A 17,167-nucleotide genomic window follows, 5' to 3' on the forward strand; every position below is an offset into this window, starting at 1 on the left:
TTTGTTAGGCACGGGGAGATTACGTGATTTGTGCATAGGTTACACCTCATTATTACCAGCTTAACACTGAAACAGCAATAAGCAACAGAGACAACCTTTGCAATTGCTCTTCCACAGTGCATGGGACACGTGTTGCTGCGATTTTAGTAACTTTTGAACCATTTGTGCTAAAAATCAATTTTGTTTTGTTAAAATCTGCAGATTATTGAGCAGATGATGGATTATGTGGCAAATGTGGCCAAACCATAACTAAGCGAAAAAAGGACAAGGCTGCACAAAAGCATAATTCCAGTGGCTCCGTGTATAGCTTAGGTACATGCTAGCTCTTCTCTTTCCATCACTGAATAGTTATCTTCAGCTCCCTTCAAACAAAAGCAACCACGCTTTCCAGGGCATCCTCAACTTGCAAGAACACCGCTCCCAGACCCTTCATGCTGGCACCCATAGTTAAACCGGTCTTCTTACAGACATACTCTGGCGTCTAGCCATACTAAGTTCCCTTTTTACATAACACTCTCAAAGGAAGTACTGCACTGATGAAATTATTTAAGAATTTGGAGTAGTCCGCCAACGTAAGGAAAGATCTACATTTTTCCTTATTAATTGGTGACGGAGCCTTTACAATGGATTCTGCCAAATCAAATTTGGGTCTCACACCTTTGCCAAATACAGTGCCCCCTAGGTACGATACTGTCCTGACTATAAACTTGACCTTTTCTTTCTTAATCGTCAATTCACTCCTTCTCAACCTTTCCTACACAATCAGCAACACTTCATCATGTTGTTTCTTAGTCTGACCATAAATCAATATCATCCTGGAAAACCATAACTTGGTTTGATACATCTAGCACATGTTTCATAATCCATTGGTAACCAGCTGCCGACGACGTTAATCCAAAAGGCATCTTAATGAATCGGCAAGCCCAATGTGATGTTACAAAAGATGCAAAAGGTCTACTTTACTGCAATAACTTAACCTGATGATATGCTGAGGAAACATCTATACCAATGAATACTTAAGCATCCTTCATAATTATCAGTTCTTCTGCAATGTTATGCAACGGTTGACTGACTGCCCATCCAGATATTAACATTCAAGTCACAGAGGTTCGTTGTATACAGTTATATAATTTCCCCTCCATGTTTGTGAGCCAACACAATAGGCTCAAGCCATTCTGAGGGCTCTAATTTCTCTAGCACGTCAAAGTTCCATCATCATGTGGAGAATTTTCATCGGCTTGGAAACTGCCGGTTTTGCCCAATCCTTAAATATAAAATTTTATGTTCATTGTCTTTCAACAGACCCAGCTCTTCATTGAATAATTCTAGAAACTTTTCAATAATGCCAAATTTGTCACTCAATCGCGCTATGATCATCGACTGCTCAGGCGCACTGGGGTTCAACGTAATCCCCAGGTATATTTGGTGGCCCCACCCTAGTAAATGGTCTTCTCTGTTCACAGCATACACTTTCCTTATTGTTGATCTTTCCTTCAATCTGATGGACACGGGAGCTTACCCAAAGAGGCCAATGGTAACACACGCACACCCAAAAGGATTTATGTCAGGTTTATCTAACACAATATCTTCTTTCCCACATTTTACAAATATTTATTATGTACAACATGTAAGGAACCTAAATCTGCAAGTACTGCCATTTCTTTCTCCCCAACGGTAATTTTTCAATCAGGGACATTGATCTTACCAGTGGCACACTCTGAATATTTTCTCATCAGTCAAGCGTAACACTATTTTTCCCATATTCTCTTAAATTGATTAAATATGATGTGCTTCTCTACTCTTATCCCTTCCATCTCTACCATTCTCTTGCAAACTTGTGCATGGTGCCCTTTCTTTTCACATTGTCTGCATGTGGAATTTTTACCCTGACAAGTTGGACTGTTTGCAGTCTGTACATTACTTCCATGTCTACAACACCTGAATTTTGCATTTTTCCCCTTTACTGTGCTCAGCCAAACATTCTTCTTCTGGCTAGAGGAAGAATCAGTCAACAGTTTTCAATTTTGCCACAACTGCACTTTCCTTTTTTTCTTGTTTCATTTCTTTTACCCAACTCGAGGTATGTTCCATCCCTTCTATGCTCACTAAGATGTTTTGTAACATTTTTACTGTCATTTCATACTCATCTTTAGGTTCCCCACCAGCATTACCTATTGGAATGTCATCCATGCTTCTGTAAATATTTTTCCTTCTATGCCTAAATTATGTGGTTATAACCCTTGCTCTTGTATAGTAGACAACGTCTCTCGCCGAATTGCTATATTAATAGTGTCTTTCAAAGTGACCATTAACAGGAGTTTACCAGCATTAGATAAAGCTGCAACATTCTAACAGCTGCCATGGTGACACTGTAAAAGTTTCTAAAGAAGAAACAATAAATCAAAATAATGAACAAACAGAAGAATTTAAAATAAATTATAACAACAACTATAATATGAATACGTATATTTCAATAATGCCAAGTTGTCAATCAATGCAAAGTTCTCAGATTCCCCATGCTGTATGAAGATTGACAACACTAATGTTTTTTTCCTCCTCCTTTTTCCTTAATATAACTTCAAATTCTGAAAAAAATGGGAAACAGTGCCTCAATTCTGCTATTTAAAACATCTCCATCTCCTCAGTTCGAATGATTTCCTCTTTGTAGCCTTTCTCGAAAAAGGCTTCCTTGCTCAAAAACTGTTGGTTCATGATGTGCAATGTCATAATGCAAGGCAAGAAATTTGGTTACTTACCTGTAACTGTAGTTCTCCAGTATTGGCATCTTTTATAGATTCACATGCTTGAATCATTCCCCGTCATCAATGTACCATAATAAAGCAATGTGCATTACTATAATAGGTACAAATGGCAATGAGCCATTAGTTCTATAGCCTAGCTAGGTCCTTTAAAAAAAAAAGGACCAAACTATAGCCAATCAGTTGACAGCAACCTCTAGAACACTCCCAAGAGAGGCTGAGTCCCTCAGATTTTCGAGCACAAGTGTATTACTTTAGACCAGAGGTCTTCAAACTTTTGGATGCCGAGACCCCCCTGTCAACATTTTGAGGCGTAAGGACCCCCTCCTGACAAAAATGTCTAAACCTGTTGACTAAATTGCGTGGGATGAAAATGTAAATGAGGTTATGTGATGCCGCGTATTTTGGGATAGCATTGCTTCATTATTTTGATATTTGTTACACACAGTAACGCTGAGGAAAGATTTCACCCAATCAGTACCCATTTATAACCAAAATACAGCAATTATCATCAGAAAGATTTCAAGTCATCCTTTGTGAAGGGCCTTCCACTCTGCAGCAATACGTGCTGCCACATTAGAAGCTCACCTGGCCCTGACCGGAAGAAGCAGGGGTCCCTTAAAACCCTGGCGGTTTTGTGTAGAGTTAAGCCGTTTACCCATGCAGCTTTCCTCTCACACCCTCCCTTCCATCCCTCTCTCCTCTCCTAACCCCGGATCCCTCTCTCACTTTGCAGGTCATTTTCTTTCACCCCTTTTTACAACTTCTGAACTCTCCCCATTCAACCTCTCACTTCACCTTTAATCACCTCTTGCCATTCTGTCCTTTCACTGCCCTCATCTCTAACAGTCTCTCACATTTATCTCATGGCCTCTCTGGCCCTGTCACCTCCCGTGCCCCTCAGCACTTCTCATTCACCTCGTCTCTTCATTCACATTTTTGTCTATTTGTATCTTACACCTCTCCAGTCCCCCCATTCCTCTTTCACATCTCCCCTTTGTTCTAACAGAAGCCCTCACCTTTGGATCACACTCACTTCTTGCGTGTCCACACTTCTCTTCGGCAATTCACATTTCTCCTCATCCCTGACCTCTTCAATCAAATTCTCTCACTCCCTTGCTGTCCTCTCTCATTTTGGGTGCGGATGCAAGTTCAGAATGGGATGAATGAATGTATGATTACTGATGGGCTTGTTTGAGTGAGTTGCATATTGAGTAGTGAGGGGGACAGGTGAGTGAAGTGTCACATGAGTGCAGGATGAGTAGTGTACTCGTGTGGCTGCAGGTTGAGGTATAGTGTGAGCAGGACAAGTGCATTTTGAGTGCAGAGTGATCACTGTGAGTGCAAGGTGAGCGTGTGAATGGTACAAGTGCATGGTGATCAGTGTGAGTGCATTGTGATCACTGTGAGTGCAAGGTGAGCGTGACAATAAAGGGCGAGAATGAGGAATGAGTTGTCTGAATGCAGGGTGCATTCCCAGACCTATGAAGTAACTCAGCATGTTATTGACGGGGCGTAGACTTTAAGATCTAAGTTAAAACTATTGCGGCATTAATCGGGGATCGAGGGTGAAGGAAATGAATAATGTGCTGATCCTGCAACAAACTTCCAGTCCTATGGTTAGGGTTACCAGCAGATTATTTTGATGGCCCAGTCGGTACAAAAAAAAGCAGTCACCTAAAGCGGTATTTTCAGCGCTTATCTGTGCATACTTCCCAGGGCCGGCTTTAGTGCTGGTGGTGCCCTGTGCGACAATGTTTGTTGGTGCCCCCCCAATGACCACCCCCACCACGGATTCTCTCACTAGCACCCTTTAACAGTGACCAAGTCTCCATAACCCCACACTCTCAGATGCATTGAATTAGTTATATAGTGCCACTCATACCAGTGTAGGGTGTCCGAGCACTTTGCATCACACACACATTACACAGAGACAATCAATCATAAGTGTGTAAATCAGTGTATAGGAAATGTTACATAAGCCAAAGGACTAAAAGTATAGGAGTCACATGTCATCCATACTGGTAGGCAGTATAGTTCAAGAGTGCTTGGTGTGGAGAAGCACAAACTCAGAGTCGAAAAAGAAACAGCATAGTTGGGAGTTTCCTTTAATAATAAGAATTGATTTCTAGCCAAATTAACCCTTTTTGCAACATTAATCAATGGTCTAATAAGGTATTCTTTGTAGTGTGCATGCTGTTCTAGGATGAAAGTTAATAGCTCACTATTCTATATTAGTACTTTAAGTTATAAATTGCAAGTAACAAAAGGATGTCTCTTTTGAAAGCAGTAACCTGCTGATCTCTTCACATCATACGCACTCTGTAATCTACTTGGTACACGTTCTTTGCAGCAGGCATATTAACCCTCTGCACTAACTTCACCTAAGTCAAAACCTCAACTATACAAAATTCTGATCTCTCTCCAGGAAGATAATTAATCACACGAGTTATCTTGACATTTATGTGAGGCCTGGTAATTGCAGGCGGAAAGAAACGCTGCAGCAGGTGCTTCAAAAGCACAATAAACTTTCACACACGGCGCCCCCAGGAAGCCAACTTTGTATTCCTTTCCATGAAATGCATTCTCACACTACGGCAGTGAATGTAAAATCCAAATGTAAGGAATAGGCACAGTGGGGACCCAGGGGGTACTGGAACCAGCAAAAAAACCTAAGCCTCTGTAACCAGTTTACAAAGGCATGTTAAAATGCAAATGGTCTTTAAAGACCTGTGAAAAAACACGGGGGTGCCGGAGATAGGAATCCAGACACTGCCCAGCTGAGCCCCCAGCAGCTCAAGTTTCACTGCAGCAGCCCGGGCTGAGACACAGTACGGGGGAAGTGTGGGGGGGGGGGGGGGGGGGGCTGAAGCCCTTGGGCCTGGGCAGAAGTGTGACTGGGAAGGCGCGACCCCCTTTGCATCACTCCACGGCCCCCCTGGGGGTCGCGCCCCACAGTTTGAAGACCCCTGCTTTAGACTCAGAGAAAAAGGGGAAGCCTATCGGGAGGAGAGTGGGTCGCATGTGAATCTATCAAAAATACCAATACTGGAGAATTACAGTCAATGGCAAGTAACCAATTTTCTTCTCCACTATTGCATCTTTTACAGATTGACATGCTTGAATCAGAATAGCCAGCAGTAACTCACACTTAATAAATAAATATACACACACACACACATATATATATATATATATATATATATATATATATATATATATATACACACACACACACACACACACACATATATATAAATATATAAGACGGTAGGAAATAAAGGTATGAGAGGCTTACCTTATTGGAATAGGTGTGGCAATACTGCTTTACTCACAGCCGCATCAGCCTTATCAAGGCAATAATGCTTCGTAAAGGTGTGCCTGCTGTACCTTGTTGCTGCTCTTCAGATGTGCTGGATGGGCACACCAGCAAACAGAGCTGTGGAGGTGGAGACAGCTCTGGTGGAATGAGTTTTAACTTTGTCTTGCTGTTGTTTCCCTGCTTGTCTGTGACAAAATTGGATGGAGGATGCAATCCATCTGACAATGGCCTGTTTAGAAACAGAACAATCCTGTCTGAGGTTTCTGTATGCCGCAAATAATGGATTCCCTTTGCGGATATGATGGGTTCTGTGCAAATAGAACTTGAGACATCTTTTATTGCCCAAAGAATGCTATGACTTCTCTGCAACAGTTTGTGGATTTGAGAAGAATGTCCGTAGCACTACCAGATCATTTATATGGAAGTCCAAAGGGTCCTTTGGGATAAATCTGGGATTGGTCCGAAGAATTACCCTGTCTGATTTGAATTGAAGGAAAGGCTCTTTCATGGTAAATGCCAGAGTGTCACTAGCTCTCTCATGGCAGATGTGAGAGCTAGGAGAAGTGAGGTTTTCCAAGTGAGGTATTGCAATTCTACCTTATGAATGGGTTTGAATGGAGCTTTCATGAGTTGACCTAGAACCACATTCAGGAGCCACGATGGTGGGGGTCTCTTCACTGGAGGAAATATCCTAAATAGTCTTTTTAGGAATTGCTTTATGATTCTGCTTGACCACAAAGACAGTGCATCACTAGAATGTCCAAATCTGGAAATTGCTGTAAGATGCACTCTGATAAAATAATGGGTTAGTTTGGATTTTGCTAAATAGAGGAGAATTTGCTTGGGTGATGATCAGAAAGTGAGAATTTCGTGTTCTGTACACCAGATGCAAAAGCGCTTCTATTTGCATTTGTAGGTTTTGTGGTCTCTGCCCTGGCCTTTACAAGAATTTCTCTGCAGTCTGAAGGGCTATCTAGCATGGCAAACTCAGTGAACTCAGGAGCCAGACTGATCAGCGTAGCTATGTTGGGTTGAGATGACGCATCTGACCCTGGCTCACTGTCAGCAGCGTTGGTATTGGTTTGAGATGAATGTGAGGTTGTTCAGACAGGAGCAGGAGCTCTGTGAACCAAAAATGTCTGGGCCACCTTGGAGAAGAGGAGGACACAGCAAGGATCTCTCTTAAATTTCATGAGAAACCTTGGGATCCATATAATCGGGGGGAAAGCATAAGCTTAGATTCCTGACCATCTCATCGAAAAAGCATTTCCCCACGATCCGTCCTGGTGATTCCAACTTGCAAAGAATTGCCATTTTTTTCTCCTTTGTAACAAACATGTGTAAGTTTGGTTTATCCCAACAATGGAATAGGTTGTCCAGAGTGTCTTGGTTGAGCTACCACTCGTGGCAGGTGATGTTGGTCCTGCTTAATGAGTCTGCAAGGATATTGGATACTCCTGGCACATGTTCTGCTCCAAGCGTTTTGTGATGTAGCAGAGCCCAGTTTCAGATCTCCTGTGCTTGGAGAGATAGCGCTGGTGAGCGTGTACCTCCCTGCTTGTTGATGTAAAACATGCTGGTGGTATTGTCTGAATGAATGCGCACCGATGAGTGCCTTCTTGAGGAGAAAAGATCTTAACAGCAAAGTGATGGCTTTTAGCTCCAGCGGATTTATGATCAGTTTTGCTTCCTTGGAATCCCATTTTCCGCTGATATTTAGGTCCACAAGATGAACACCCCAACATTCCAGCAACGCATCTGTCGCTATGACATACTTGGTCATTTAAGCCAGAAATTATAGACCCTTGGACAGATTTTATGTCTGTGTCCACCAAAGCATGGCTCGTGTCATTGTTGAAGTGATGTGAACGATGTCCTCAAACGTGCTTTGGGCCTGCAGCCATTGCTTGTCCAATTACCGTTGGAGTGTACACATTCATAGACGACAGTTCGGAATGAGGTGATATATTCCAAGGAGTGATTTTTATATAAGGACAGTCACAGACTTTATTGTGGACAATCTTTTTGATAGTCATCGAATATTTATTTGCCAGTCTTGTGATGCGAAAGCTTTGCTCTGTACTGTGTCTAAGAATTCTCCCAAGTAGGGCAATGTTGTTGTCGGATTCAAGTGAGATTTCTGGTCATTGACTAATAGACCTAGTCTGCGGAATAATGTTAGACAGGTTGTTGTGGCCTTTACGGTTTGTTGTTGTGTCTGTGCCTTTATCAGCCAGTTGTCCAGGTATGGAAATACCTGAACTCCACCCTGTCTGAGATAGGCCTCCATTGGAGCTAAGACTATGACGAAAATGTTGTGTGCTGATTTTAGTCCAAATGGAAGGACTGTAAACTGGTAGTGGGTGCCAGCTACCTTGAATCACAGAAGCCTGCATTGTTTCAGGTGACATAGTACATGAAAGTGTGTGTCCTGAAGATCTAAGGCCATTACATGATCTCATAGACTGAGAAGGTGAAGTATATCTTGGAGCTTCACCATGTGGAAAGATTGTTACTTCTGGAACGTATTCAATTTGCGGAGGTATAGAACGGGGCACCAATATCCTGACTTCTTGCAAATGAGGTAGAAACAAGAGTAAAACCCCATGCTCCTCTGTGGTTTCAGGACTACTTCTATCGCTCCTTTTCTTAGCATGGTGGACACTTGCATGAGGAGCTGTTTCAGGAGTGGAGCAGGTGGTCCATTTGACGGGGTGTTTGGCGGTGTTTTGATGAACTCTAGGGTAAGACCCCGGGCGATCACATAGAGCACCCACTTGTCTGATGTTAAAGAGACCACTGGTGGAAATTACGTGAAATCCGACCCTCCAGTGAAGTGGGCAAGTTGTGTGGGGTTGCCGGCATTATACAGAGGTCATTGCTTTCTGTTGGAAGAGAACTTTCCTCCAGTTGAGTGTTTATAGGCTGCCGTTGGTGGTTGTCTGTAATTATGTTGCCATAGAGGATGTTGTTGACGGTATTGAGTCTGACCAGATAGGTATTGGTTTCTGTAGGATTGATAACCACCTTTATAGGAACACGTTCCTCTGCTCCTAGCTCCTCAAAAGGGCTCCTTACGAAACTTAAGAGTTCCCAGGGACTTGCCAGTGTTTGTATCAGCCTTGATGGACTGGAGCGAGTCATCCACATTCTTACCAAACAATGATTCACCGTCAAAAGGTAAATCTGGTATTTTACTTTGGACATCTGGGCAGAAAAATGAGGCTTTTTGCCATCCATGTCTACATAGGAGTGCCGCACCAGCAAGCTGTCTGAATCCTGTAGCTGAGACATCAATAGCACAATCTATGATCTCAGCTGATGTTCTTTCTCTTTCTTGGAGGATCTTATGGTCTTCTGTTTTGGCGTCTTCATGCAAGAGTTCAATGTATGTGGAAAGGTCTGACCACATTTGGTGGTCGTAGCGGCCTAATATTGCCAAGGAGTTTGCCGCCCTAACTGTAGTGGCTGCCAAAGATGAGATTATCGAGCCTGTGATCATCCTTGTCAGGAGGTGCTGAGATTGGAGTGGACAGATTCTTGGAGCGACGTTGGGCCACCTGGTATACAATGGAGTCTGGTTGGTCAATCAAGCATGTTGGAGAGCCTTCAGGTACTTTGTATTTTATTTATCAAGCCTGGGGTTGTGAGCAGATACTATAGCTGGATTACTCATGATTTTGAGGCCTTCTTTCCAAATAAGGTCAATGATGGGGATAGCCCGAACAGATTTTGTGGTGGGCTCTTTAAAATCATTAAGGAAACAATCTGCTTGTTTAGTGAGAAGCGGAAGCTCAAACCTCTTGGCAGCTCTTTCCATCAGATTATGAAATCCGCCGATATCCTCTAGCGGGGAATCTTTTGGGGTCAGTACTGGCGGAGAAGGAGATGGGATTAGATAACCATATTGTTAGGGACTGAGGCAGTGTCCCTTGTCGGTGGGTCCTTAGTCATCGATGGTTCCTTTATCGACGGCTTCCTGGTCGTTGAATCTCTAGTCAACGGTTATTCCCTTGTCAACAGGTCTCTCGCCGACAGGTCTCTTCTCGTTGGGCTTAGGGATGGGCCACAAACTATGAGGATTTTGTCGATGGAACCATTGTTGGCGACTGCTTAAGTATTTTCCGCTGTTATAATAGTCGTTGACGACAAAGGCCATGATGAAATGATCATGGGCATCGCAGCTGTAGTAAACCTCGATGTTGAAGTCATGGTAGTCATCATTGAGACCATCGTCGATGAGGAAGTCATCAACTGCGTCATCACCGACAAATGGAATTTTGGGACGGAAATCTTTGAGCTTGATTTCGTTGCCGATGGTAATGATTGTGAGGCATTCTTAGCCTGAACCTTTTTTCGGGGCAGGAGAAGTAGGCTCAGAACTAATGTTTTCTGAGGGAATTTTTCCCTTTTTTGAGGAAGATGGATGTTCCTCATGTATTTTTTTAATTGTCCAGAAGAACTATGGTGAATTTTTTTCATAGCTTTACGCAGTGATGCTGAAGACAGTTTTCCACCAGATCTATCAATTTTCTTGGATGTCACTGTATTTGAAGACTCATCGCTTTCCTCTTCGGAAGAGGGCATTCCATAGTTTTAAGCTTCTGGATCCTTAGCAAAAGTCTACCTTCCCGGTCTTTAAGTGGTTTCTGAGAAAAGGGGTGACAAATCTTGCAATCTCTAACTTTGTGCTCCGTATGGAGGCAATACATGCATTCTTTATGTGGGTCATCAGAATGAAGCCTCCTTTTCCCTACAAGTGTCGCAAGCTTTGAGAAGTCCTTTTTTAGCTGGTTCGGACATAGTGTCCAGGCAGAAAATATAAGAGAAATCTTCTCAAAGATTAAAGTATTGGCAACTGAGCAGAGCTCAGGGAGACTCCCATCAAACAACGTACGGTAGAAGGACTCAGCCTCTTTTGGGAGTGTTGTAGAGGGTTCTGTCACCTGACTGGCTAAAGTTAATTAGTTTGGTCCATTTTTTTATACAGGACATAGGCTATGGAACCAATGGGTCCTTGCCATTAGTGCCTTTTATAGCAATACACATTGCTTTATTATGACACAGTGGGACTCCCAATTTCACGACGGAGAATGGTTCAAGCATGTGAATCTCTAAAACTTCCATTACTGGAGTATTCTTCCTTCGCTGTCGTCTGTGTCCCTTTTATAATGTGACTTTCACCTCCTTGCCATGTCAGATTTCTTCAGGATTCCTTTCTCAACAATAACATTGCAGCCGCATGCTTAACATTCAAGGCTTTAAGCCAAATCAATCCTCACAGGCGGTAGCTGCCAATACCAGTTAAGCACCATTCTGGCAAAACTTACTTTTAATAGCCACGGAGACACGAGTTCTTGTTTCACATACCATCTCATCCAGTTAACACACTCATTTCCCTTTTTTCCTCATGTCAGCATTCTGTTCGTCACATAAGACAGAGGTTGAGGGCCAATCCTGCCCTCTGCACAGGATCCCATACTCGCTGCCAAAAATAATGCTGTGTCCTTGAATTAAATCTTACAGCACATAAATGTGGAAATTCTTTAATAAAGTTCCTGCCACCACCAAACGATCTGACAGTACTAATGTCTCACAACAACTGCCATACTTCTAAGCAGGAAAAACGCAATCTACCTTTGTCAGGGTCAACAAAAAAAACTCTACATTACAGGCAATTGAAACAAGATTTGTATTTTGAACTAGATTTGTGTTTTATCCAACACTTACTACAAAGGTGGAGAAGATGGGGGAAACGTGGCTACTACTGCAGCAAGTAATTAATGAATTACTCGTTAGACAAAGAACGAGCAGCCTCAATGTACTATGCAGAGTCCTAGGGGCATTCAAGATGTGTTTTGCCTTCTGGTGGGAACTGGAACTTTGAAAAAGTGTGAATAAAATTAACGAATGGGCGTCACAACTGGTTACTGTCAACGACTGGATGTTTGGGGACCGCTTGGAGGGTGGAAATTGGGCAAAAGGGGTGACTTTCACTACTCTACAGTACGAAGGAGTAAGAGAGTTGCCCGCCCATACCCGCACAGTACAAAATGCTTAGGCTGGGAAGAGAGACTGACACAAAAGACCCCACTATGGGATGATGAGGGTCTTCCTCAGGTCAACAAACTGAAGGACTTTAGTAGGTGGAAGCTACTGGGCCTGGAGAGACTTGGGGATGTGTGGAGGAATCAGGCCTATATTGAATATGAAACATTACAGCAAGAATATGAAATGGGAAGGGGTGAGGGGCTGAAATACCTAAAACTTGGCCATGCCCTTAGGGTGCACGTTGTTAAGGGAGAGGCACGAGTGGACGCCCCCCCCATTAGAAGATCGTTTGCTCACAGACCCGCTTACACCTGGAGCAATATCATTAATATACAAACAAATAATGAACAACTCTCCTGATACGATGGGACCACTGACAACTGCGCTGGAGGGCGACCTGGGCAACCTGGATGAGGAGGAATGGGTGGATGCATTGCAAGGTATTTGGGAGGTAGCAGTAAGATCCAGGTTTAGATTGATACAACTAAAACGTTTACAGCGGACGTACTATGCCAGAACACTACTGCATCGAAAAGGACATTCAGAGACAAGCCAGTGCCAGAGGGGGTATGGCCTGCAGGGGACCTTCTACCACATCCTATGGGAGTGCCCGGTCATTCAGATGTACTGGAAGGGATAGGTGGGATTATGACCAGCATAGGCCAGCTGGTACCTATCAAATCCAAATGGATCCTGTCGCACATTACGGGAGAGGAAGCATGGCCTCGACACACGAACATTTGGCTGCCCCTTGTAGCGGTACTGGCGAAACGAAATGTGGCTAGATACTAGGGGGCAGCGACTTTTCCAAAAATTGCAGACTAGAAGTCTGATATGGACTGGTGCAGCTTAGCTGAAAAAACGGTATGCAAAAGTAGGGGCTGGCCAAAAAAGTGGAAAAATATCTGGAGTGGATGGCAAACATATAGAGGGCTATAAATCAATAGGGAGCCCCCAAAACAACATACTCTATTCTCCTTTTGAAGTCTAAAAGGGGTAGAGTAGGGGGTGCACATTGAAAATAATTGCAATAACCTAGCGATTCGTTGGTTTTTTTTAGATTGGGGGGGTGTGTGAAGGGCTTGAATGGGGAGGATCACAGTTTGATTATATTGCAAAGATATCTTACATGTCGAAATGTTTACAACTGTAAGGTTAAAATCTCCGAGCTACAATACTCGGTAATTGTATACTATGTTGACCGTGCTTCAATAAAAAGAGATTCTTTTGTATGTAGAGCGAAAAATGAACAGTGAAGATTCTAATTTAACATTTTTGAAGAGATGCGTGGAGCTTGTTCTTCTGACCGGTTACTAAATAACTTCCAGTTCTAAGTAGCCATGTAAGAATCACTCACCCGTAGAATGTCTAGTGCTTTTCATTTGCTCACAGTCCTGAGGGTCCAAGCAGTAGGTTCTGTCCTCTTCTTTTATGTGTAGGGAAACCAGCTCATATTCTGTTATACAAAATATTTTCATATATCTCGTTAAACAACAATCTAGTATTCTATAGGATATGGTTCAAAAGAAAACAAGGGACAGTATATAGAGAAGGCAAACATCTTATTGTGTACTATAAAGGGTGAATCACAGAAAGGCCTGCCATGGATTAAAGGGTTAAAAAAGTCTACCAAAACTTTTTGTGAGCAACAGAGAAATAATAATGCACACTCCAAATGTTACAGATTCTAGAAACTTTTGTTGCAGTTTGGGAGAAATCTGACCACCTAATGCTACCAAGCCCATTGGTCTGAGAACAGCCCATTATTGCTCACCATGCATGCGGGTTAGACTTTTTGCTCAAGCGGCTTGCAATCTAATATTTTTCTTTGAAGCAGTTTTTCAAAAACGGGGTTTTCTCAAGGTAACAACACAAAAAATACAGGGCTATTCACAAAGGTAACTTACAATGGTCAGTAATTTACACATGTATTTACTCATACACATTTGAGTAACATTACTGATTTTGGTTATTCACAAAATCGGAGTGTAAAGTTACTCCAAAGAGTAGACCTGCATGTCTCCATACCCTGAAAAATATGGTGGAGCCAAATTTACAAGTATATGTTACTAAGGCCAAAAATAAAAAGTATCACGTCCAGCACCGCACATCGCTAACCATTGATAGTGCAACACCCTCCCACAGTAAAATAACGGAGGTAGGGATACGAAACAAAAAAAGAACATATGAAATAATGTTACATTAAATTAACTTGTTCAAATTAGCTAAACATCTAAATAAATATGTTAGAGAAAATCTAAAAATATTCAACATCGTTTTGTGAATTTATAAATTGATGTAAAATTAATTTTTATTAAAAAATAACTAAATTACTTTTAATTAAATCGCTATATCACTTTAATTATTAATGTTTAACATTTTTTCCTTCTGGTACAAATTAATTTTTTAAACAAGAAAAATATTTTTATTTAGTATATTTAAATGAAAGATTTCATTCAAAATTGACTTAACAGTGCTGTAGCATTTTCTATTCATTTCTACATTTAAAATAAATGTATAACATTAATTTACATTTTTATTTAACATAGAATAGTTTTACTAATTCATTTTACAGTTTAATAAACCTTTATTTTATATTATCCAAGATTTTTAACTCCCTGGCTGTGGAAACTTCCTATGTAAAGTTCAGGGAAAAGTACAAAAATGTATTTAATTCGAAAAACATAGCAAAAATATGTTGTGTGATAAGCTTCCAAAGCACTGCTGATAGAGGCTTAGGTTCTACCCACATATTGGATCCTCCGAGTACAGGATTTGATTGGACCCAAGTAGTATACTTTTGTTGAAAAGAGTGCTTCTACTGGACATTCTGGCCTTTAGCAAAATTTATACTCAAAAGAGCAGGACTGAGTTGGCTATGGTGATAACCTATAGGTCTGATTGGTGCGCCTGGATATGTTTTGAACAATACCATAGGTATCATCTTATGAAACGTTATGACATAGGCAGTAGGAAACTTATGTATGTGAAAGAGTTTATCAAAGCCAATAGAACTTAAAACTGTGGGTTATTTTATTGTTTTACATGCTATAGACATGACACAGTTACAGTAGTAACAAGACTTTCGGTGTGGCCGCCAACTCTGACAAACCCTGGCGGTTTTTACTGAAATGATTCTTGAAGCTCCAGTTGAGACAAGGCATATATATGTAATTTTATGACTGCAAGTCATATTTGCACTTCAATAGGCAAGTCAATGATAAAAGCTATAGGCAGTGTCCATTGATTGGGAAGCGTTATGCTAGATGCCATAAGTTTGATTTCTTTATTATGAAATGTTAGGACAAAAAACATGTAGGCCTGACTTACACATTTTGAAAATCATGTGTAAAAGACAATCAGCTTTTACGGTGAATTCAAATTTGATTGTGTTAGAGACTATAGGCAGGCATTTTCTTACACAGAATGTCACTGATTACCAAAGTAGACAAGTTCGTGACCCACCTGAACAAACCATGGGAAAAAAGATTTGCACTAAGATAATACTTATTAGAATCTCTGAACTATAAATTGTATGTATTAGTCATTTTACAAGTTTAACTTGTGGTTACCTTGTGGAGAAGCATATGCCCAACACATAGGTTTGGGTTGTCTATGGTGACAAGCCAATGATAAAGGTTGCAGGTCTGATTGTTTGCTATAAGGTTACGATAAAGGCAGTAGGCCTGACATACTGATTGTGAGAAGCATATGTTAAAGTCAATTGGCATTTTAAGTGTGGATTGTGATTACTCTATATTAAAACCTACAGACAGGTATTATGTTATATGGATTCTCAAAGATTACAGTAGTTGTAGAGTGTTTTTGTCTGATTTATTTATTAAGAAAAATAAACAACACAGGCAGTAGGGCAGACTTTTTTTTACACAAATCTTTAAGGGTGAATTGTTTCTGCACCGTATTAAAGTCTGCATTCAGGTACTTTGCTACATGAAAACTCACAGATAACACTGGTAGGGAAGGATTTTTGTGTTGGTTGCTCCTTAAGGAATAGAGGTTTGCACTGTAATAATTATCACCTGAGCTAACAATAACTTGCGCCCCCGCAATGCACTGCTTATGACCTCACATATTACATCACTCATGACATGGTCAGTGACCTCACTCAAGACATCATTGATGACATCTCAAATGACATCACTGATGACATCATCCACAGAATGTCAGACACACCCACTCACACCCCAATATAACCTTTCATACACCAACTACAACTCCCACACTACCATTTTCAAAACCATTGACACACTCGTACCTGTGCCTACACACACACAGCCACTCAGTCACCCATACAGCCACACATACACCAACTCAATCATTAATACAATCACTGATATATCCACTCATACACCCATACAGTCAGTCACCCATAGAGCTACTCACAAACCTAGTCACTAACCCAATCATTAATACAATCACTGATATATCCACTCATACACCCATACAGTCAGTCACCCATAGAGCTACTCACAAACCTAGTCACTAACCCATAGTCAATTACACAGCCACTTACTCAGCTAAACAGTTATAGACACACCACTCACATATTCATACAAATACTAACACATACTCACTCACCTATTCAGTCACTGATACAAGCACACACTCACCCATTCAACCACTCACAATCACTCAGTCACACATATAATAACTCATATACTCCAACACTCACCTATACTGCCTTTCATATATGCAGGCATTCGTCCATATACCACTGACACATCCATTCACTCACCGACACATCCATACACACACTCAGTCAACTATACAGCCCCTCACAGACGCACTCACTAACCCATACAACCACTGCCTAACCCACTCACTCATCCATGCAGGCAGTCACACCCCCCTCCCTCACCCACACAGACACTCATACAGGTACTCAGACAACCAATCACCCTACAGCCACTCACGTACCCACTCACCAACCCATACAGCCACTTAGAAACCAACTGACAGACTGATACAGACATTCACAGAACAGAGTCACTTACCCATACATTCACTGAGACAC

The 17,167-nt window shown here is 41.6% G+C and overlaps 1 protein-coding gene across 1 annotated transcript in view; it reads right to left on the reverse strand.

The window, feature by feature from the left end:
* The window catches only part of LOC146856137 (uncharacterized), a 40,294-nt gene that overhangs the window by 7,386 nt on the left and 15,741 nt on the right, over positions 1-17,167 (reverse strand). Inside the window, exon 6 of the mRNA XM_085654175.1 lies at positions 13,490-13,588. Coding sequence (XP_085510301.1) covers positions 13,490-13,588 — 99 coding nt within the window. The remainder of the gene's footprint in view (positions 1-13,489; positions 13,589-17,167) is intronic.

This window comes from Triturus cristatus, chromosome 4_1 (genome assembly GCF_964204655.1).
Source record: "Triturus cristatus chromosome 4_1, aTriCri1.1, whole genome shotgun sequence".
Taxonomy (NCBI): domain Eukaryota; kingdom Metazoa; phylum Chordata; class Amphibia; order Caudata; family Salamandridae; genus Triturus; species Triturus cristatus.